Source organism: Dermochelys coriacea, chromosome 11 (genome assembly GCF_009764565.3).
Source record: "Dermochelys coriacea isolate rDerCor1 chromosome 11, rDerCor1.pri.v4, whole genome shotgun sequence".
Taxonomy (NCBI): Eukaryota; Metazoa; Chordata; order Testudines; family Dermochelyidae; genus Dermochelys; species Dermochelys coriacea.
In genome coordinates, this window is record NC_050078.2 from 43,146,770 (window position 1) to 43,169,974 (window position 23,205).

At 38.7% G+C, this 23,205-nt stretch overlaps 1 protein-coding gene across 6 annotated transcripts in view; it reads right to left on the bottom strand.

Annotated features, from left to right (window-relative positions):
* CHN1 (chimerin 1) overlaps window positions 1–23,205 on the bottom strand; it is a 142,998-nt gene that overhangs the window by 65,251 nt on the left and 54,542 nt on the right. For 5 of the 6 annotated variants that reach the window (XM_038422155.2, XM_043505314.1, XM_043505315.1 and 2 more), the window contains one exon: window positions 1,541–1,829. In XM_038422155.2, coding sequence (XP_038278083.1) covers window positions 1,541–1,829 — 289 coding nt within the window. Of the gene's footprint in view, window positions 1–1,540; window positions 1,830–9,602; window positions 9,755–23,205 lie in introns of those variants that run through there. The other variant, XM_038422161.2, reaches the window with a different exon arrangement.

A 23,205-nucleotide genomic window follows, 5' to 3' on the forward strand; every position in this document is an offset into this window, starting at 1 on the left:
CAAGAAATCAGGTGATTAAAATGGACAGCTAGAATCAATATATTTTCCAATATATTGAAGGCAATGAAAATGATTAGGAAGCTGGGGCACATGACTTATGAGGAGAGGCTGAGGGAATTGGGCTTGTTTAGTCTGCAGAAGAGAAGACTTTGATAGCAATTTGATAGCAGCCTTCAACTACCTGAAGGGGGGGTTCCAAAGAGGATGGATCTAGACTGTTCTCAGTGGTAGAAGATGACAGAACAAGGAATAATGATCCCAAGTTGCAGTGTGGGAGGTCTAGGTTGGATATTAGGAAACACTATTTCACTAGGAGGGTGGTGAAGCACTGGAATGGGTTACCTAGGAAAGTGGTGGAATCTCCATCCTTAGAGTTTTTAAGGCCTGGGGGCTGGACTAGATGACCTCCTGAGGTCTCTTCCAACCATAATCTTCTATGATTCTACGATTTACTACATTAAAAAAGTTCAGTCACAGCAGCGTAGACACAAAATATCAATACATGTAAGGATTACAAGAAATGTGTTCCTTATCTCTGATTGGGAAGATGAATATGTAATCAGACCTAAAAGTAGTATTTTCTTTTGTGATTTACAGTAATTTGCAAGAAACGCCTAATAACATTGTAACAGGAGAGCCTAGAGCGCATATTATATATGCGTGAATATATAGATATTTTAAGTAATATTTTTAAACACACACTTAAGAAGGATTGCTTTTTATTAAACAGATGCAATCAATTTTTCCTCTAGTTATTTATTTTAACAAACTATCATTATTTTAAAATGTATTAATATGAATTTAAAAACAAGTTTTATATCTGTCATGTTAACAAAGCTACATGGCAACTGTTTTTGGGGTCTTCTACATTACATTAAAGATGTTCTGCAAGAGTACAAAGTCTGAAATTTATCCTGCATTTAGTTCTAATTTATTTATTTATTTTAAAGCCCCCCCCCAATGCAGTTAGTTCTCCGTTGATAATGCAACTCTCTGAAGAGAGATATCTTTCTTCATAAGCCTGGTTGAGGCCAAAAATAGTTCTGTCAGTTCATGACAGGCTGAACTTAGGTCATGTGAAATGTTTTAACATTTTATCTTGTTAATGAACAGACTTATTTATAAAGTGGACAACTTTACTATCATTGTATGGGGAATGCTGAACAGATTATGGAATACATTTCTGTATTAAAGGGCAATTGTCTTTTTGCACAGTAAATAACTAAGAATATCTTTAGCCCATCTGGAATATCAGAGGATTGACATTTGTAATAGCAATAATTTCTTTTAAAAAAACCAAAGAACCTCATGATAAAAGTTTATGAATCAGAGGCATTTGCAATATGCAAAAAATTTCCATTTGAAAACTTGGAAAGATTAGTAAAATATCTTAACATATAACTTACTATTAATCAAAAATATTTGATGTGACCATTTAGCTTAACACCTATAAACATATTTAATATTCTTCAGTGGAGTTGAGTTAAAAGTATAAAATAAAAAAGTCTAATAAAAAAAGGGTATTTTAACAGTTGCTTACCCTTTTCTCTGCTACCTCATCTTCTCCTGTAGATTCTTTGCCATCATATGTATCTCTCAGGGTTGGCACATGTTTTTTGTGTGCTGGCTCTCTGTTTAAGGTTGTATATCCTATGTGTTCATAAATTGGATTTATTGTCATCTTGGCAATATATTCTGCTGCCTTGGTTTCAATATAAAGAGTAATCAATCCATCTGTCACCAGGTCATGGATGGACTCAAAACGTTTCTCCCCAACAAAGTGTTTTCCATCGTAGTAGAGTCTGAAGTTCCTGGTTTGATTTCCAAATCTGCCTCAATGAAATGGGAAAGTATACACACACACACATATATATATATATATATTTTAAAAGAAAGATTAAGCAAGTGATGCCTTGCAAACAATAAAAATACCCTATCATTTAAATCTGTGACTATGCTGTGTATGGTCTGAACGAGGAGGAATACAAAATTAAACTACTGTACACAAGGGTAGAACAACAACTGTGGACAGAGAGCCAAGCTAATGCCTGCCCTAGAGCGAGCTATTTGTTCTCTTATCCTGTTTGGACACTTCATTATCCTGTGGAAAAAATGAAAAATACTTCACACTCTGTTTAAGGGATTTCTTTAGTACGGCGCCTCTATAGTCTATTGCTTGCCTCTCTGATATGAAAAGTTCTCATAACAGAGTCCTCTATTACAGTAGACCAACACAGAGATTTGATGCAGTGTTAGACCTCTGTACTCCTGTCTTTTGGTAGGAAGAGGCCATTCAGGGTACAGTTTAGCTTTAGTGCCAACAATTACACTGAAGTCAAACTGCTGCCAGAATCTGAGCAGTGGAGGACAGAATGGCACAAGGGCAAGCTTTCTTTATTGCTGGCCAAATGCCAAGGACTAACTCCTCAAGCTTTTTACAAAAGGCCCTCTGTGTTATGCTTCAAGCAAATCTTTGTAATATACAGGATATTTAAGCCATAATCTGAAGCTAGTAATTCTGCAGCCTGGTTTGAATAGTATTTTGATGTAACCTTTTAATAACCATAAATGAGTGTGTTGACTCCACCTGACTTCAAGCACCTTTTCAAAAATCTTACTGAAAGCCTGGAACAATTTGCTTTCTGAAGTCATCTGCACATGCGTGAACAGACATCAGTGTGTGCACTTGGTAACTACCAATGCTTGTCCTGCAGAAAGGATGGAAGCAAGAAGCTGCTTTCACCACTGACTACAATGTCGCTCCTTGGCCAGACAGCAGTAGGTGCTGCTGTTCAGGGTATTAGACGTCTTTATGCTATCTAACTGGCCAAATCAATCACAAAAACAAAATACCTCCTCATTCAGATTTCATTTCTGAAATGAAAGCTGCATACTGCTGTTAAAAACAAACAAACAGAAGTGCCCTACTAAAAGTATGCCTTTTGAATGGAGCCTGCCTAAACAGATGAAAGCACAACATTGTGTGACTAGTATTAGGTTGAAACATAGGTATTCTTCAAAAGAAGTAATTAATGTTCTTGAAAAGGTATGTATTTTAACAACAGAACATAGGTAAAATAATTAATTCTCAATTAAAATTAAGCATTCTGGTTTTCAATTTAAACTGGAAAAAAAAGATAAACCAACACAAACTGTAAATTCAAGAACTGTGCTTTAAAAATAAAAAAGTTAAGGTTCTTTTCAAGGAGCTTTTAGGGGAGTTCACATCCTGTTCACTAATAAGATGGGATATGAAACACGTATACAAATTAGTGGGTGGAGTGTACACAAGATGAATCAAATGCTTCTATTTACATTTTCATATAATAAAGGAAGAAGAGTTCACAGAGCAAAACCGAAAGGCAACAAATTAAAAAACGATAAAGGGAAACATTTTTACACAACACAACATTATCCTGTAGAACTCATTGCTACAAGGCATTACTGAGGGCAAGTACTTAGCCATTTATACAGATAATGAGAACAACCACAGTTACCTTAAAATGGAAATGAAAACCTTTTAGGTATATAAAGCATCAAGCTTCAAGTCATATGCCAACCAATATCTGACAGGCCTTAGGAAGAAATTTCTTCTGTGGGAAGATTATTCCATTACTGAGTTTCTTCCTTCTTTCTAAAAAGAAAAGGAGTACCGGTGGCACCTTAGAGACTAACAAATAGGTGCCACCGGTACTCTTTTTCTTTTTGCGAATACAGACTAACACGGCTGCTACTCTGATTCCTTCTTTCTGTAGTGCACTGATAGTAGTCACTGTCAGAGGCAGGATACTTATCTACAGCATCCATTGAACTTATCTGGAAATTCCAATGTTCAATTGTTTATTGTTATTTGTTTTGCAACAGAGTTTAGGGGCACCATTCCAGAATTAGAGCTCCCGTGTACTAAGTACTGTACAAATTCATTCTAAAAAACAATTCCTACCCCAGAGAGCTTACAGTCTAGCTTGTGACAAAATGCAACAGGTGAATGATTCAAACTGGGCACAATGAGATAACAAGCAAGTTAAAGTACAGTAAGCAATAACAGCTTCTCACCACATATTTTGGTAAATAGTGGGGTCAGTTTCTCCATTATACATGTATATATTTAGGGAAATGCACTTGGTTTTTCATTAACTTGTTTTTACTGTGCCAATGAAGAGTTTTGAAAGATTTTATGAAAGGCAGAACAACAGAGACACAGCCAGACTCCTGCACTGAAGACAGGCTCTGCACCTTATTTGTTAAATTATTGCTGAGCACAGTGATAGTTACTCCCAGACCTGATCATGAGATTAATTCCATCGGTGAAATCCTGAATATCCTCACCTCCCAGTGACATGAACAGGAGATAAGAATGCTCTGCACATTGGAGCTCATGTGTGTAACCATCATACACTCCCATTAAAGTCAATGGAAGTAACATACACAACATATCCTTTACGATTTTAGGCTTTTCCAGGAAAGGAAGTCAGAACTGACTAAGTTTCAGATATATTCAGGACCCTGAGAATAAAGGGCCGTAGAGGCTAACAAACAAAAAGATTGATTTTTTTATTAAGAAGTGAACGGTTAAGAACAGTGAAGAGCTTTTCAAATCTGTAAAATATGCTCCTATAGAACTTAAGAATACCTGGGTCACAGAATTCTATACAAGCTGAAGGTCACTTATCAAACTTCTTGGCTTTCTAGCAAGGAAAGGATCAGGAGAGGATTAATCTAAACAGAAGATAAAAGCTCAGACAAGCTTCTTGGGGCCTGTCATTACTAAGTATATTTGAAGACTGGTAATATTCTTCAGATGTTAATACAAAGTTCGGACAAACAGAACAGTAAAATACAGAGGAAGGATGAAAGGACAAACTTTAAGGGACTGATCTTCTTCCCATCAAAAACAATAAGAGCAGGATCAAGACTGATCCGCAACATAGTGTTTTTGTGCCTGTTAAAGGTGCTGCACACAACATACCTGACTCACAACTCAAAAATAAGGAAATGGAAAGTTAAGGTCCCTAACAGTACATATCCCCTACCCCTTCACCCAGAGATCTTCATTTTACCACTAGCACAACTACTAGACAATGGTTCATAATCTTAATTCTGCATCAGCAGTGATGTCAGCTTTCCAGCATCCACTTCCGCAAACTGACCTCTCTCTCTCTCTCTCTCTCATACACAACACAAACAGACCAGCCTTCCCCCCTGTTCACTCTTTGGCACAGTTCTAGGGAACCACATGCTTTCTCTCTGAAAAGCTGTATTTCTCCAGGTACCTAATGAGTTTCAGGTGCATGCTTCTAACCCAGGAGCTCTCTCGTAAGCAAGGTACTTGATAAATGGACCTCATGTGTGGTTCTGAAATCCAATCAGCAACACAATCTGGAAAAGATGCCTGAAATAAACTGTTTTTTCTGCAAAAGGTGAAAGTTAAGTAGCTTCCTCCTATCCCCTTCCCCTACATTCCAATCCAGCCTATTTCTCTGCTATTCCTTCTTTACAGTATGCAGATGGGGAGATGTATTTTTTCAAGGTAGTACTAGTAAGGAGAAAAGAACATCTGATTCTTTACATGGTTATTATTATTACTGTCTAGAAGGCATCTCTCTCTCTTCAACAATGCCAGGTTTTGTTTCCGTCTGCCCTTTTTTAATCTCTATTATTCCATAATATTACTATTCTGATGAATTACAACATGTATCTTATTGGTGCAGCTGCAAGCTCTCTCCATTAAAAAAAATTGTGTTTCAATCCTTTCGACCTTGTTTTACCTACACAGATATCTTGGTTTAAATTTTTCCATCAGGCCATATTTTTTTGGTATTTTTACCTTATCTATAACATTACTACACCTTGTTCATTTCTACCTGACCACTGGATGAAGTAGATCACAGATTTTATGTTTGAACTTCCTGACATTCTCCTTCTAAAGGGAGGCTTTAGCAACAGCTGTTTTTTGTTTAATAAACAGAAAACAAGACATATACAATGTACGCTCTCTTTCAGTTAACAGTGGAACACTTGAAGCTTTGCCAAGAAAGAGAATAAAAAATGGACTTCGACATGTCATCATAACATTCTTAGTGTATCTATTGCACATTTGTTTGCAAGTAGCTGACCTAAAGATAAAAGGCTTTTTTTAATTCAAAGTTGCTTGAAAGGCGATTGCTCTGTCTAGCCCGTTTGGCTGCCAGTGGGGCAGAGAGGATAACACAATCTGAGAAAGTGGATTAAAGTGTAGCAGCAATAGTGGCCAGAAATAAAGGAATGAAGAGACCAAAAAAGATGCAATGCAGACTCTCAGCTACCTGCTCTTTTTGCAGCAGTCACTGGTGAAACATAGGGAGGATGTTTAATGACTGCAAAACCATCCAGATTTTCGAAAGCATTCTTATCCTCTATGAATATGGATTTTAAAAGTACAAATGCAACAGTGTGAAACCAATTGTACAACATATCACGATTCATCCACCTCTGTAATATGCTTCACTGCCCCAACTTAATATATCTTGCTGTTTAAAAAAATGTACCTATGCACTGCTCTAGGCACATGCATTTGTGTGTTTACAAAATACCTATAATTACAAACCAGCATCCAGAGTTAGTGCCATCACTAACTGCCACCCATCCCCCTCACCATCTCTAACTCTCCTAATTCAGAGCATCTGGGAAAACAAACAGGATTTGTAATGTACCCTGAAGGTTAGCAAACTTGGACTCAGTCTCATCAGGATAGGCAACAAAATCCACAGCTGATGACCCTTCTCTGAAAATGAAGAGATCCTTCACTGCCTCCTAGCAGCTCTCCCAGCTGAATCTGAAGACTGTACAGGTTAGTGTGTCAGCAGCTGATCTCAATTGCTGTAGCAGGAATCAAGAGCAGAGGCAGTACCTAACTGATACTACATATGATGTGTGCTTTACAAATACATGTAATAAAATAAACAATGGAAGTATATTATGTTTTGTTTTATCTTTAAATGAGTTTCCTTGATTTTTCTCACTTGTCATCTTATACAAATGTTAGAGTCAATTTATTAGGCAAAAATTGTGTTATTAATGTGTAGTAGTATTTTCCTTAACATTGTTCCTGCTTGCTAATAGACACTCTGAAAATAATATGACTGGCTTTGAAATTAGTATCTTATGGAGATGAAAAGTTTACTGGATCTGACTTCACTATGTTACTCCTGTTTTATGCCCATATAACTTCACTGATTTCATTGGCTTTACACGAACAGGAGTAACAGTGGTGAATCAGAGTCAATAATATGCAAAGTCCCAGTGTGCTTTCTATATATATCAGAGAGATTTGCTAAGGTGAAATTAAAGTAGTAGGTGCAGATCAATAAGCTGAATACATTACCTTTCAGGAGATGCAGACTTTAAAAATCCCTCAAATGTTAAAATACAGAAAGCCAAGAGTTAAGATTGCAGTTCTCAAGCAAATCTTAGCAAAGTTATTTGGGTTGAACTTCCTCAGTTTTTAAAAAAGAAAAGGAGTACTTGTGGCACCTTAAAGACTAACACATTTATTTGAGCATAAGCTTTCGTGAGCTACAGCTCACTTCATCGGATGCATTCCGATGCCACAAGTACTCCTTTTCCTTTTGGGAATACAGACTAACACGGCTGCTATTCTGAAACCTCTCAGTTTTTAATAAAGTCATAAGGGGGAAGTCCCCTTGGGAAAGTCCCACCAGAGACCTAATGCTAGGGTAGGAGCTGTCAGGAGCAGAGGGGTCCAGGTGAATGCTTAGCTCTGACTCAGGAGCAGTTACAGAACACACTAATTATTACCACTTTCTCTGTTTGGTGACCCTCATGGTTGATTGGGTGGTGAAGGTAGAAGAGCACTAGTCCCCCTCTCTTGAACATACCGCACGGAAAGCAAGGGCTCATGCCTCACCTGGACCTGGCAGTGCCTGAGTGGTAGGTTACACTTTGTGATCTATTGCCACTGGGGAAAAGGCTTGAAGCCTTACATTTTTCTTAAAGGAAAGCTTAGGTCTCCAGTCCTAAGCAGTCCTCTGGTGCCTTATAGTAACATACCTGGAGCAGAAATTTTCTAGAAATGTTACTAAAAAAAATACAATAATTTTTGAAAATTCAAATTAATCAACTAAAATTTGGTTCTGGGAAAAACAGCTCAGCTGGGGATATCTAGTAAAACTTGTTTTACCTTCTGATTTTTTGTTAAAGGTCAAAAAGTTGGAATTATGCTTTAACCCTTCTATAGTAAGGGTATCATGATTTAGGAACCTAGTGTCCTCCAAATTTCAACATTTGCATAAAGATTCTATCTTAATCTCAGGTCTAGCCTTCTAATTTTAGTCCTATATGAACTGTTTTTTTCCTGGTAAATTGTAGGAGGGTGGGGGGAAAATCAGGATTGAAATGGAAACTTCATCAGAATCATCATCATAGAGAGATGACCATCATTCTATAGCATTCTGTAAGAATATGGTCCACATTGCACCTTCGTTTTCACTGGTGTGATTCCCATTGGTTTCATTTAAGCAGTTTTCGTACCATGATTATAATCCATCTCTTTGCTTGCATAGTTTTCTCTTACTAACAAAAACTTGTTCTTAAATTAGTTCCCTATACCGACATAAATATTTAAATTGTGAATGTAAGAAAAAATGGCTTGAATGGACAATATTAAGATATAAAAGACAAGAAATTTCCATACCTAATACTCCTTTGTATCATTTAAAACTGAAAGAATTTTAAAAGTGTAATTTGCTTTTCACTATTTATGTTATTCACTTAGTCTCTCTTTTTCTACCAGGATGATACAAATTGTTTAAATAGGTTTTTTTTAAATAGGCTATTTCACTTGCATTTAGGTTGCAAACATTGGAGTCAAATGTTTGGTTAAAAGCTCCCATTGGATTAAAAATCATCATGAAAAGATTTCCATGAGTCTTAAATTTTGTTAAAGTTGTTTTTACCAAACTTCAGTTGTTAAGACAAAATTGAGTTTGCAGCTTCGCTAAAGACCAATTACAGACTGTGATTGTATTTTATGGTTACTTTTTCCAACACAAGTTTGGCCTCTGAAATTCCTGCAGCCTGAACTCATTTCTTTGGTAAACAGTATACCACACAATACAATTTACTGATCATGCTGTTTTGATTTTCTTCTCCATAAAGTTTCACTGCTTGACTACCATAATATTTAATAAACAATAGCAACACACATTTGTTAAAACTGATTACTGATTTTTTAAAAAAGGGAATTAATAGCAAGTAAAGCCGTCTTATTGAAAGAAGTAATGGAATTAACAAAATATTAGTATTTATATTAAACAGGGGAGGTTAGGGATATCTAAAAGTGAGCAAACTACTGATACATATAGATGAACAGAGAGTCAAGTAGCTTGGCAGGTAAAAGACAGACAAACAAACAAAAAAACCATTTTAAGATTCAAAACCTGCCATGAGGTGCTTTTACTGATATTTGCTTTAGTATTGATGGTGCACAAAGCCAAAAACCTTTGTGAATAAGACTTATAATGCTTGGCTAGTGGATAAAATGACAAAAGGGTTTAGGCTATGTCTGAGTAATAGAGTAATAATAATGATAGATTAGTACTTACATACTTTTCTTTCGGAGATCTCAAAGTTCTTTGCCTCCATTTTACAGATGAAGAAAATGAATTATTAAGTGGTTTGCCCATGGTTACATTGCAGGCCAGTTTCAGAGTAGGGAGTAGTAATCAACTCCCAGTCCAGTGTCTCATGAGCTGTAGTACGCTGCCCCCATTAGACCACTAGCATCTGCTGCTATTCTTGTAGTTACTTTTGAATAAGGGTGGTAAAATGCATCTGGTTCTGTAGTCTAGATGAAATTTAAAACCAAGGTTCTAATTATTTGTAGTCATTAGAACTCCTACGATACTTCTTATGAGAGATGAGGTGTATGCGCTCATGTTCTGGCTAAATTCTAATTCTAAATTTCAAAGTCATCCTGTAGTTTTAACTGAAAAAGAAATTCTTATTTTTCTATCCTGACAATGTTTAATATCGCTGTGCGCTGTCTGAAAGCTGCTGTTTTCCTTACAAGACATGGCCACATTTCAGTGATTTATGAGGTGAAAGCTACACATAGTAGTTTGTATATGCTGGTGAGCACTTTGGATGAAAGGTGCCATGTTTTATATACATATGTCAGCTGTTGTTTACTAAAATATTACTGATTGAAACAGTCTAGAGTCTTTCCCACTGTTCCCCTAGAATTGCAGAACTTAGTAGGAGTTAAAAAAGAAAAAGTTCTGTACTATGAAGTTTTTTTTAATACATTTTGCTTTAAATTACTAACCAAATATAATAATTATAGTATTCCGGGGAACGTATCTTAGTAGGTCAAAACAGGCGATATTCTCATAATGAAAACAGAAACTGCTGTTTTTATGTACCTCCACCTTAACTTCTCTTGACCATGGTTACATAAATAAATTGCAGAGGAATAGTTTAATTACTGTTCGGTGGTGCTCCATCATCAATAAAAATGTAATTCTCTTAGTGTGATGCCTGATTTACCATTAAAATGCTTGCTGTATTAATAAATGGGAGAGAACAGATGATACACAGTCATTATAAAGTAATATGCCCATTAAAATGACCTATCTTACCAGTGATTTTCATTTTATTAGGACTCAGTGAAACAGAATAAATTTAAAAGATTTCATCCAACTGGCATCCTAAATGTGTGTCCCGTATAGGTGGCACATATACACACACAAATATTTGTTACCAAATGTATTAAACACCATTTGGTAGTTTATGAATGTTAAAAAAATGTCCCTGATTCTCCTCTCACTAGCACTGGCATAAAGCTGGAGTAATGCCATTTAGCTCAATTGAATTACCTTAAGTATAAAACAGGTATCAGTGAGGGGGAAAATTTGGCACTAATACATTTACTATTTACAGTGCTTTATGTGCATGAATAATTAAAAGTGTGTTTGATAAAAACAACTATGAGATAAAACAACAATATGGAACCCGTTATTTTCCGGGGGAAAAAAAAGATCAGGGCCCCATTGTGCTAGGCACTGTATAAACACAGTGAAATACAGGTCCTGCCCCAAAGAGATTTGGATGGGATTTTGAAAGGGGCCTAAGAAAGTTAAGTGACCAACTCTCACTAACTCCTTTAAGTCTCTTTTCCAAATTCCAGTCTACCACATGAAATAGACAAGACAGACAAAAAAAGGAAGTATTGTTACCCCCATTTTATAGATGGAGAACTGAGGCACAGAGAAATTAATTGACTTGCCCAAAGACTGACAGGAAGTCTGTCAGAGCCAGAAAATGAAGGAAGATCTCTTGAGTTCCAGTCCAGTGCCTTGACCACAAGACCATCTTCCCTTGCTGTGGAATGAATTACAGTCGATAATTGTAGTACAGTAGTGACTGTAGTGAAACATGAACTATGTGCTCAGCAAGAAGCTTTGACATACGCTAGACACACTGAACCCAGTCTTGGACATTGGTTATCTAGAAAACAAAACCTATTAAAGCAATGAACACATCTCCAGAAAGTGCTGAAGTTATAATAGTAAGAAAAAGTTTGCAATTTACAAAACAGCCAAGGATAAATTTGAAGCTCTAGCCAAAAGAAAACAGAACTGACAACAATAACAGATGGGAAGAGGAGGGAAGGAGAACAGGAACACAGCAAGAAGACGTGAACCATAAGGAAAAAAAGCATTCCAGTCTGTGGGAGGCCCCAAGTAGCCAGTTAATTACTCATTAAGGTTAGGAGAGGATTATCATCATTGCATACACTTATAATAAGCCCATCTCAGTAGTACCCAGATGCATTTACATAAGATAGATCAAGTACAAAACAACCATTTCCCCCAAATCTTGAACACACAGGCCAAAACATCAAATAACCCCAAATTTACTTCCATAATAGTGCCGAAATGGGGGTTCTACAGCAGAATTTAGTGGAAACCTGGAACAAAGAGATAAGTTGTACAAAGCATTCTTCTACGGGCCAGGTTTAAGCACGGAAATATTTCCAGTAGGAGCAAACTCCAGAGGATACGACCTGTCCCAGACAACTGCTCCTATGAGCTCACCCCTTGGATAGTCATCCAAAGCATTCCTGCCAGCCAATACAAGTAGTGGGTGGAAAACAGGTATGGGGAAGAGGAGAGAGAGAGGAGGGCATTTTCTGAGATAACTGGAACCCAGGCAAAGAACTGTTTTGAAGACAGGAATCTCATTGCGTTTCATCTGGCAGCAAATTGGCAGTAAGCGCACAGAGCAAGGTGTAGGTGTAACATACTCTCAGCAATCTAAATAGCAGACAGCTGCAATTTGCATCAGTTGGAGCTTCCAAGTAGCATTCAAGGCTCCAAGCAGAGCGCACTGAAGTAGTATCTCCTGGACATAACAAAGGAGCGATATCGCCATCTGAGAGGTAATGATGCAATCGTGCAGCCAGCAAAAGTGGAAAATAGGTTTCTGGTCACTGCTAGTGTCAGTGAATCCAGGATCGGTCAGAAGTCTGCATTTATTTTAGGGCTGTCAAACGGTTAAAAAATTAATCAAGATTAATCACGCAATAAAAAAATTAATTGTGATTAATTGTGCTGTTAAACAATAATAGAATATCATTTATTTTAATATTTTTGATGTTTTCTACATTTTCAAATATATTGATTTCAATTACAACACAGAATACAGTGTACAGTGTTCATTTTATATTATTTCTTATTACAAATATTTGAACAGTAATAAACAAAAAATAGTATTTTCAATTCACCTAATACAAATACTGTAATACAATCTCTTTCTCATGGAAGTTGAACTTACAAATGTAGAATTATGTATAAAAAAATAACTGCACTCAAAAATAAAACAATGTAAAACTTCAGAGCCTACAAGTCCACTCAGTCCTACTTCTTGTTCAGCCAATCACTCGAACAAATAAGTTTGTTTACATTTGCAGGAGATAATGCTGCCCGCTTCTTCTTTACAATGTCATCTGAAAGTGAAAACACACGTTTGCAGGGCACTTTTGTAGTAGGCATTGCAAGATATTTATGTGCCAGATACACTAAAGATTCGTATGTCCCTTCATGCTTCATCCACCCTTCCAGAGGACATGAGTCCATGCCGATGATGGGTTCTGCTTGATAATGATCCAAAGCAGTGCGGACTGACGCATATTCATTTTCATCATCAGAGTCAGATGTGACCAGCAGAGGGTTGATTTTCTTTTTTGGTGGTTCAGTTCTGTAGTTTCTGCATCAGTTTTATAACTTCTGAAAGCATGCTCCACATCTCATCCCGCTCAGATTTTTGAAGGTATTTTAGATTCTTAAACCTTGGGTCAAGTACTGTAGCTATCTTTAAAAATCTCACATTGGTATCTTGTGTGTGTTCTGTCAACTCTGCAGTGAGAGTTCTTAAAACGAACATTTGCTGGGTTATCATCCGAGTTTGCTATAACATGAAATATATGGCAGAATGCAGGTAAAATAGAACAGGAGACATTGAATTCCTTGGGGGAGAATTGTGTCACAAATTTAATTTTTTTTAATGAGCGTCATCAGCATGGAAGCATGTCCTCTGGAATGGTAGCCGAAGCATGAAGGGGCATACGAATGTTTAGCATATCTGGTACGTAAATACCCTGCAATGTCAGCTACAAAAATGCCATGTGCACGCCTGTTCTCACTTTCAGATGACATTATAAATAAGAAGCAGGCAGCATTATGTCCTGTAAATGTAAACAAACTTGTCTGTACTAGCGATTGGCTGAACAAGAAGTAGGACTGATTGGACTTGTAAGATCTAAAGTTTTACATGGTTCTGGTTTTTGAGTGCAGTTATAGAATGAAAAAAAATCTACATTTGTAAATTACACTTTCACGATGAAGAGAATGCACTTCAGTACTTGTATGAGGTGAATTGAAAAATACTATTTCATCATCATTTTACAGTGCAAATATTTGTAATAAAAATAATATAAAGTGAGCATTGTGCACTTTGTATTCTGTGTTATAATTGATAATATATTTGAAAAATGTAGTAAAACATCAAAATATTTAGTGCACTTCAATCGATATTCTATTGTTTAACAGTGCAAATAAAAGTGTGATTAATCATGATTAATTTTTTTAATCGCGATTAATTTTTTTGAATTAATCACATGAGTTAGCTGTGATTAATCGACAGCCCTAATTTATTTAGATTTATGCAAACATAACAAGCATCTAGCCCTGGATTTATGCACCCTTGACAAATACGTAAAATACAACCCTAATTTTAGTAATCCAGTCATTTTAACTCAATCCATATTACAACAGTCAACCAAGGAAATACAGGAGCAACTAGAGATTTCTAGACCAGCTTATCTGAAAAATGTAAAATGCACTGTAACAGAACTGCAAGAGCCTTTTAGGGAACACGACAAAACCAAGGGAGGGTGGCAAACACAAGATGAGGCCCCCACAAAGTTAGTGTTTATAAAACCGTTGAGCATACAAGCACCATGGTTAGGTAACAAATCACTCAAATAGGCATTCACCAGGAACAGAGAGAACTCTTTATTCAGAGGGCCTTACCATGCCACAGACCACCAAAAGGAGGCTGAGCACAGCAACACATGGCATGGCTTGGCACAGCTGAGTGCAGATGTGTCACTAAACAGAGAGAAACATGAAAGCATCCTCTCCTTCACACCCCTCCTCAATCACACATTTACTGTGATACCTACAAGAAATGAACAATCAATCATGGCCTAGCAGAGAAGAGAATAGGCCAGGCAGAAAAAATATAGATGCTTGAAATCACATGGGTATCTATCTAAGGAAATTCCTAGATAACCATGGATTAGGCCAGAGATATTCTACCTCAGGGGTGGGAAAATTATGGCCTGTGGTCCGTAACTGGCCCATCAGACATTTTAATCCTGCCCTCGAGCTTGAGCAGGGAGTGAGGTCTGGGGCTTGCCTGGCTCCCCATGGCTCCTGGAAGCAGCGGCATGCCCCCCTCCAGCTCCTACACTTAGGGGCAGCAATGGGGATTCACACGCTGCCTTTGCCCCAAGCGCCAGCCCTGCAGCTCCCATTGGCCAGGAACTCCAAACCCCTCTGCTCCATCCCCAGCCTGCAGTTCCCTCCTGCATCCTGAACCCCTCATCCCTGGCTCTACCCCAGGCTTGCACCTCCAGCCGGAGCCCTCACCCCCTCCTGCATCCCAACCCCTTGCCCCAGCCTGGAGCCCCCTCCCATACCCCGAACTCCTCATTTCTTGTCCCACCCCAGAACCCGCACCCCCAGCCGGCGCCCTCACCCCCTCCTGCATCCCAACCCCCAATATGATGAGCATTCATGGCCTGCCAAACAATTTCCATACCCAGATGTGGCCCTCAGGCCAAAAAGTTTGCCCAACCCTGTTCTACCTTGTGAATTTTATCCAAATGCAACGTGCAAATTCTTATCTCCTTGAAAAAAAGTTTGAGCCTTCTATTTGCAAATCTAATTGTTTATCTTTCTAAATACTCTACTCAAATGTTCAAGAGAAGACCTAACCTTTCAGATCAAATTATCTATTGGTAGTTTAACATACAGACCTTTTATGCAGATGAACTGGATGGTAGAGCAGAAATTATTTAATTGGGTACTCTATCCAGAGAAAGAAAATTTTAAACAAAGGCAATTTTTGTTGCTGTGGACCATAATTAGAAATATAATTCAGTCTCTCTACAAAAGAATTTGATGCTCTGGCTTTAGAGGTAAGTGACTCCCAGTCTCCCCTTCGCCTGATTCAATCCCCCTTCTCCTTCTCACCAATACACTTAGTGTCTGATCATTGCACAGGTATGTAGGCTTGGGTCCTGATCCTGCATAGAGTTATTCACATGCTTAACTTTACTCTCATGAGTAATCTCTCTGAGATCAAAGGAGGTCTTTGTAGGATCCCAGACTTGGAATGTCATGTTGTATTTTTTAAAACATACTCTGACATGCAAAAATTGAAGCAATTATTCTCCAAAATCTGAAAGATGCATCTGAATCACTGAACAGAGTATTCATTAGTAGGATGTCAGATTATGTACTCTCTAAAGTAAAAATTAATTCTATAATTAATATTAGTGGCAAATTTCTTTACATCCACTTCAAAATTTCAGGGGGTTTTACTGTGCAGTCTTTTAAAATATACTTTGAATTACTGCACAATACATAAAATCAGTGACATAAACTAAGAATCAGTAAGTTTTTTGACATTTAACTTCTCTCAAGAATTATATCCCAATGCCACCTACCCTTGAATATACCCATTTGTAAACAAAACTTGCAATTAATAATCACAACTAAGAGAATTACCTTTTTTTTTTAATCAGACTGCAGAACCTATTTCCATTTATTCACAATATTGAAACAATAGGATTTGCAGGAAAGGAAACCATGGTAACCAACTAAACCTGCTGCAGCAGATATCAGCGCAAAAGAACATAAGGTGTGATCGCACTTCAACGCCTACCACAAGAACATTTTCCCCCATTTCCTTTTTATCCTCATCCTAATTATTAAACAAGCTTTCAATCACAAAAACCTACATTGTGAGTGATGTCTTATTGTTATCATAATTTGCTCTAGGTCTTGGCATTAAGCATGGACCTACTGTTTTGCTGACATTTAAAAGCAAATCTACAACCTCTAGGAATTAATTAGGAATTTCCTGGTCTTTTAATCCATTAGGAATATCTAATTTCTATTACAGTGTATGTTATAACACTTTTATTTTTGCATACAGACTCCAATATATAGGCAACAATTTGCTCCTGCTAGTAATATTTGTAAAACATAGGTAAAAATGCATTTACTTTATTATTTTCTTCTGTCCTGTGAATTCACTTCTACCCTTGAGACAAACTATGACATATTTATTTTCCTTAGTAAAGGTTTTAAACAGAAGTGCATTTTCATCATGTGTGGATGTAAAAGGGTACTCGAGCTGGAAAAAAAATAGTAAAGATGCAAACTAATTAATAACAAAGAAGGAAAGTAATTATCAAGATCAAACAAAACACAGCTCCCCATGAAAACAGAAAGTATGTTTCAGTACAGCCTATAGATAACCTAGCTAACCGAGAAACTTCATGTTTAAAAGGTTATTTGGGGGAAAACTGTTGGTCCACTTTCTTATTACAGCATGAAATAAATATTTATTAGAAAACCCCATATTTCACCTTGTCTTGTTTTATTTATCTTACAGGAGTTGTGAGGTTTAATTAACTCTGACGGGCTCTGTGGCTCTTGGATGAAAGACACTACTGAAGTGAGATCACTAGATGTAGGGCAGCCACTTTGGCCATAAACCCAATCCACAAAACCTAGGATCACCCTAGAGCCAATGTGACTGTACAGTGCTGTAGAGCTGACACAGGATACTTCTACTCAACAACAACAAAACACTGCAGCAGTGAGTCTCAGAGCCCAGGTCTACAGACTTGGTCTTGCGCTATGGTGCTAAAAAGAATCGTGCAGATGTTCCATCTAGGGCTGGAACCAAAGCTCTGAAGCTCAGGGAAGGTATGGTTCTCAGAGCCCGAGCTCCAGCCCAATTGGCTCATACACCAAACATCCACCCTGCTGCTGGCAAACAAGAGAAAAAAGGGTCATGCCAGGATCCAATACTGATTGTTGTCTAATATTTTTAGCCCACATTGTTACAGGCCAGACTAAGTTAGAGTACTCCTCAGACTATACTGAGAGCTCAAAAAGAACAGTGAAAAGAGAGAAACATTGGGAGTAGGACAGTGCAAAAAAGAGACTTTGTGTACCACCCCAATTGGCATTCTATGCATTTTGGTTGTGCACAAGGATGTGGCCTGCTATTATTGTTCACTCTGTTCCCAAAGAAACACCTTTGCTACGCTGTGACTCTGGCATGGATTTATTTGCAATACATGGGGCTAAACTAATTCCTGGTGTAACTCAACTGGCTTGATAAATTTATGCATGGAGTTATATAAGGGTGTTGCCTGCAATAGACATGGACCGGACTCGATGACGTAGTCCTGTGTCTTAAGTCTACTTATCTAGTGATTTGGAAAGTTGCTCTAGATTTGTAATGCTTACAGTATACTCCATCTCTTTACACTGCATTCCATGAGTAAAAATCTTTAGTGTGAAGTGAATTTGAACATTTCATGTCATGAGAGTCTGACAAGGTGTGAATAAGCAGAGGAGTTAGAAACAGAATGAGAAGGGTTGTGGGTGGTCTCTTGTTCCTACACACTCTCTCTCTCTCTCTCTCTGCAGGGGAATCTTATTTCACAAATTTAGAAGGAAAGCAAAGACTCAGATTAACACAGATGGTCAAGTGTCTACCAGTCAGACTAAAAGAAATTGGTAGAATTTCTATACACAAGGGGCGAGATTCTTTGGTTGACCTTATGTGACGCTTGGTGCAGGATCCCGGAAAGGATCATTCAAAGGATGTGGCCAATGCTGTGTTGAGCCATCTCTGCATTCCTCCAACCCTGGAGTGGGCCAGGAGCCGTTACACGAAATTTGACACTAATGTGATTCAGGCCCCTCAAGCGGCTCTGATTTATGCCCAGCTGCCTTAGAGGCTGTACTGACAATTGTGAATCACCAGATATCCTTGCCGCACCCACTTTCTCCATGGGAACACCCCTTGCAATTGACTTATGCTGGGCCTATGTCACCACAGAACACCTGGGGATTCTCCTTACACAAGGATAATTCTCTGACTTGCCAGATTCAGTGGTGCTTTAGCAGCTTTGCAGCATGGGAAAGGTACAAAGCATCCATGAGAGGGCCAAGGCCATGACTTTTCAGTTAAAATTTTGATTTAAAAATGTCCCCCAAAATTTTGTTAAAAAATAAAAATGTGTTTTGAATCCTGTGAAACAGAAACAACTTTGAATTTTCAACTTCCATCATGATTTTTAAAAATTTTAGATCAACTCTTCAAGAGTGATTATGTATTAAATGCCCCAAAACTTCCTTAAGGTTGCCTAATGGGGTTTTGTGCCCTTCCAGAATGCAGAGAGTGGCTAATTTTAAATCTCTGAAAACCAGAAAGGAAGCGTGAAGATAAATGCCAAACCTGCAACACATGACAGTAACACATGTATTAGGACTATACCCTTACAGATGCTACAGCAGGGATTCTCAACATTTTTCTTGCTGAGGCCTCCCTCAACATGCTATAAAAACACCAGGGCACAGCGAGGTTGGGGGCGGGGAGGGAGAAACTTGCTGCTCTGGGCCAGGGGGAACCCTTGGGCATAGGCATAGTTTTACTTCTATTTGGGGGGTGAGAAGAACTGGTGGGATTCGAGCCAGCTCTGCAGAGCGGTGTCCAGGGAGGGAACGCAACCTTCACCCGCCTGACTCACGCAGGAGGCCACCCTGCCTGCAGGGGGATGCAACCAAAAAAATATAACTCAAATGGGGGACTCAGTTCAAAAAGTTGGAAAGCCGCTCAGGATGCAGGGAGGGGGTAACTAGGGGCTCCGTGAAGTGAGGGGAGTAGCTCAGGGTGTTTGCAGGCAGGAAGCTAGCTCAGGGTGCAGGCAGGGAGGTAGCTAGGGGCTGTCTACGGGTGAGGGGGGGTTCCCAATATGGCTCCTAGCTTCGGGGGGCGGGCACTGGGGCTCCAGGCTCATGACGTGGCAGGGGAGGGGAGAGGTTTGCCGCTTCAGCTCCACATTGCTCCCGGCTTCGGGGGCCTGAGGGGGTGCTGGCATCAGACCCACGCTGCTCCTGGCTTCGGGGTGGGGGACCCACTGGCTTTAGTCCTGTGTCACTCCTGGCTTTGGGGCAGAGAGGGGCTGCCAGCTTTAGCCCTGTGCCAGTCCTAGCTTCAGGGTGGGGGCCGTCAACTTTAGCGCCATGCCACTCCTAGCTTCGGGGCAGGGGTGCCAGCTTCAGCCCTGCATTGCTCCTGAGGGAGCTGGGGTAGGGGGGACTGCCGGCTTCAGCGCTGGTGCACTGGGTTTCAGCCACAGGGCTCTGCGGCCCCCCTGAAAGGGCTTGCGGATCCCCAGGGGACCACGGACCCCCGGTTGAGAACCACTGTGCTACAGAACACATTGGAAATAGAGCACATGAGCACTGTAGGATAAAGTCTAACATTGTCTCTTTTCCAAGGCAAACCATGGGTTCAGATCAAGCGTAGCAAACAGGAACTATCTACATCTCGCCTGCACTCAAACACCGAGCTTACTCCACACAAACCACCCTGGACTTGCTTCACTCTTGTCCTGAGCACTCCTTCTGAGACACTGTCTTCACTCAGCCTTGGATATTGCTGTCATACATACCACCACATTGCTGACAATCCCCACAGCAAGAAGACAGCCTTGTGTACCTCTACTGCCACAAGCTACAAAATTCAGTGCAAAAATTAGGCATATTTGATCCTTCAAAGTTTACATGCACTTCTCTTCATATCACAGTCACAGCTTTGCCAAGTTGCTCCTGCTAATCCCTCCTCTATTCAGTGCAGGTACAGTTAACACAGCTAGAGTGGACACAGATAAATGCTGGAATTCTTATCTGTGGAACACAACACAAATAATGGCATGTTCTCTTAGTCCTTCCTTATATGTTCTTATTGTAAATTCATAGATTTTAGGGCTATAAGGGGACCATTAGATCATATAGTCTGACCAATATAACACAGGCTATAGAATTTCCCCCAGATACTGATGTATTAAGCTGCTTAAGTCTTAACTTGAAGCCTTCAAGAGATGGAGAATCCACCACTTCCCTTGGTACTTTGTTAACCTTTGCACTACCCTTACTGAACCATTCCCAGTGACTATTGCTGGATCCAAAGAGGACAGAGTTAAGGTTGCATTGTGGGGGGGTGGCAGGGACCTTAACTTTGTATTATCTGTTTTTCAGCAGTTAAAGCTGTGTTACCTTAACTCATTTCTTGGTTTTCAGAGGTTGGAGTTTAACCACACCCTGCATTATAGAAGAGCATGAGGCATGACCGGGCAACCTTCATGCTGCCTTAAAGTTTTGGAACTTTTAATTAAAAAAAACAAGCAAACAAAAAAAAATTTCTTAGCACCTCCATGTACCACAGCACACATTTAAAATGAAACACTGAACATAAGTTTCTCTAGCCATAATATATATAGGTATCAGTTGAACACAATGTTTTATTGGTATATTTACAATTTTTAAGGAAGTTTGAAGCCTACCAGTATCATCAATCATTATAATAAAATTAATAGAATTGCAATTTGTATTTCTTATTTCTGTCTGTTTTCTAGATTTTCAGGAAAAAAAATTTTTTAACGCACTGGAATGATCCAGTCACAGTGCACTGTTTCTTTACTGTTGTTGATGGCCTTGCTGATTCAGCCTCTTGTTTTCATTTCTTTTCATTCAGTTTATGTTCAGTGCTTTCTATGTATTCTACAATTGTCTGCCTTCTAACATAATCTACAGCCTCTCTGCATATAGTATAGAACAGCACATTATCAACATGAAATTTTTTCCTTGCCAAACACAGTGACATCGTCTTTAGGGATGAATTTAAAAGTTTTCACCGTCTTTTCATAACTTTAATTACTCATGTCTGGAGGCTGAAGTGAAATTTGAGATCCATTAAAACCCAAACCACTATACGCCTTTGAGTAACCTGTATATGCCAGAAGCAGTTTACTTGAGTATGTTTAGCTATGTAAATTTAAAGTGCATTCAAAAATCAACCACAAGAGGGGAAGGTTGCACACATTGAATATGTGACACTGGCACTTTCAGTAAAATGTAGTTAATATATGTTTTTATTTTTTCACAAAATGTAAAAACTAAAGATTCTCTGCAAAAATGCAAATTTCGTGGTTTTCCACATTTTTCCCCAGCAAACAGATTTCTAGGGATCCCTGCTCATGAGGCCCAACAGGACACTAGCTCATTAACCCCAGGTGGGCTGGACCACTCTCCCTTAAAGGTATTAGGTCCATGTGTGATAGTAGTAGTAAAAGATCAAACTGAATCATGGAGTTAGACATAGAGGGCGAAATCCTAGCTCACTGAAATCTTGTCAAAGGGGGCAGGATTTTGTGCAAAGACACATCTCACTGACATTTCTCATTTCTGATCTGGGAAATGATAATCAGAATATAGATAAACCGCTATCAAAGTCACCTCCAGGCTGCAGATGAAGCTGACCATTCATCCTGACATTGTAGCAATGGGCAAAAAATTAACTGGTCCCCATAAAAAAATCTGACACTTTTCAGGCAAATTTTTCTTTACCTACCAAGGTATGCACAGCAAAATTTTCAAAGCTGAAATAAAAGTAGGATGCAGTAATAACAGTAATGGTAACCACAGTGACAGAGTAAGGATTGGGCTAAACACTAGATGTAAGTAAGCAAAGCCAACACCACACTTAGTGGAAACACTGGTATACTATGAATATCTTCTAACAAAGAGAGAAAAACTGAAACTAAGAGCAAAACTCTTGCCTGAAGCTGATGGAAAGAATATGCCTGCTGCTTCCTTCCTTCTAGGAAGGAAAATAAATGTTGGAAGCATTAGGAACTCCAAGGGTAGGAAACGTGCTGCCAGAAAGGTCTGAAGCACTCATATTCAGCTATGGAATATGAGATAGCAGAGTGTGTAGGATCACTTTCACACATTTTAAAGTGAGAGCAACAAACAGGATAATATGGTATCACTTGCTTCAGCAATGGAAAGCAACACCACAAGCTATTTTCCTTGGTAAAACCAGGATGGTCAAGCTAATGCTTAATCACAGTAAAATGGCATCTGCATGTACAATGTTTAGATTTCAATGCATAATTCCAAATCCTAATTTCTTTAAATTAAGCTAAGGTTAACTGCATGAACACTGCATTTAAAGAAGTCTGAGAGCATTTTCCTGCCATGTTATAGCCAATTGACGTTACCTCTTACATAAATACGGCCTGGCCATAATTTGAAAACATTCTTTATAACTGGTATATTAATTTTCCCAAGCCAGCAGAAAAACTAAATTTCAGAGGGAGAGCTGCCTTATGCTCTTTTCTGTAGTAAAATCCATCACTATGTGTACTTTACTGTCTGCAAAAGGTTCTTTCAGTGGGATTTTCTACCTTGAAAAAGATAATGTCAAAGTTTGAAGACACTAACCTTTTTCCTAGAGCCAGAGAATTTAAGGCAAGAAGGGACCATT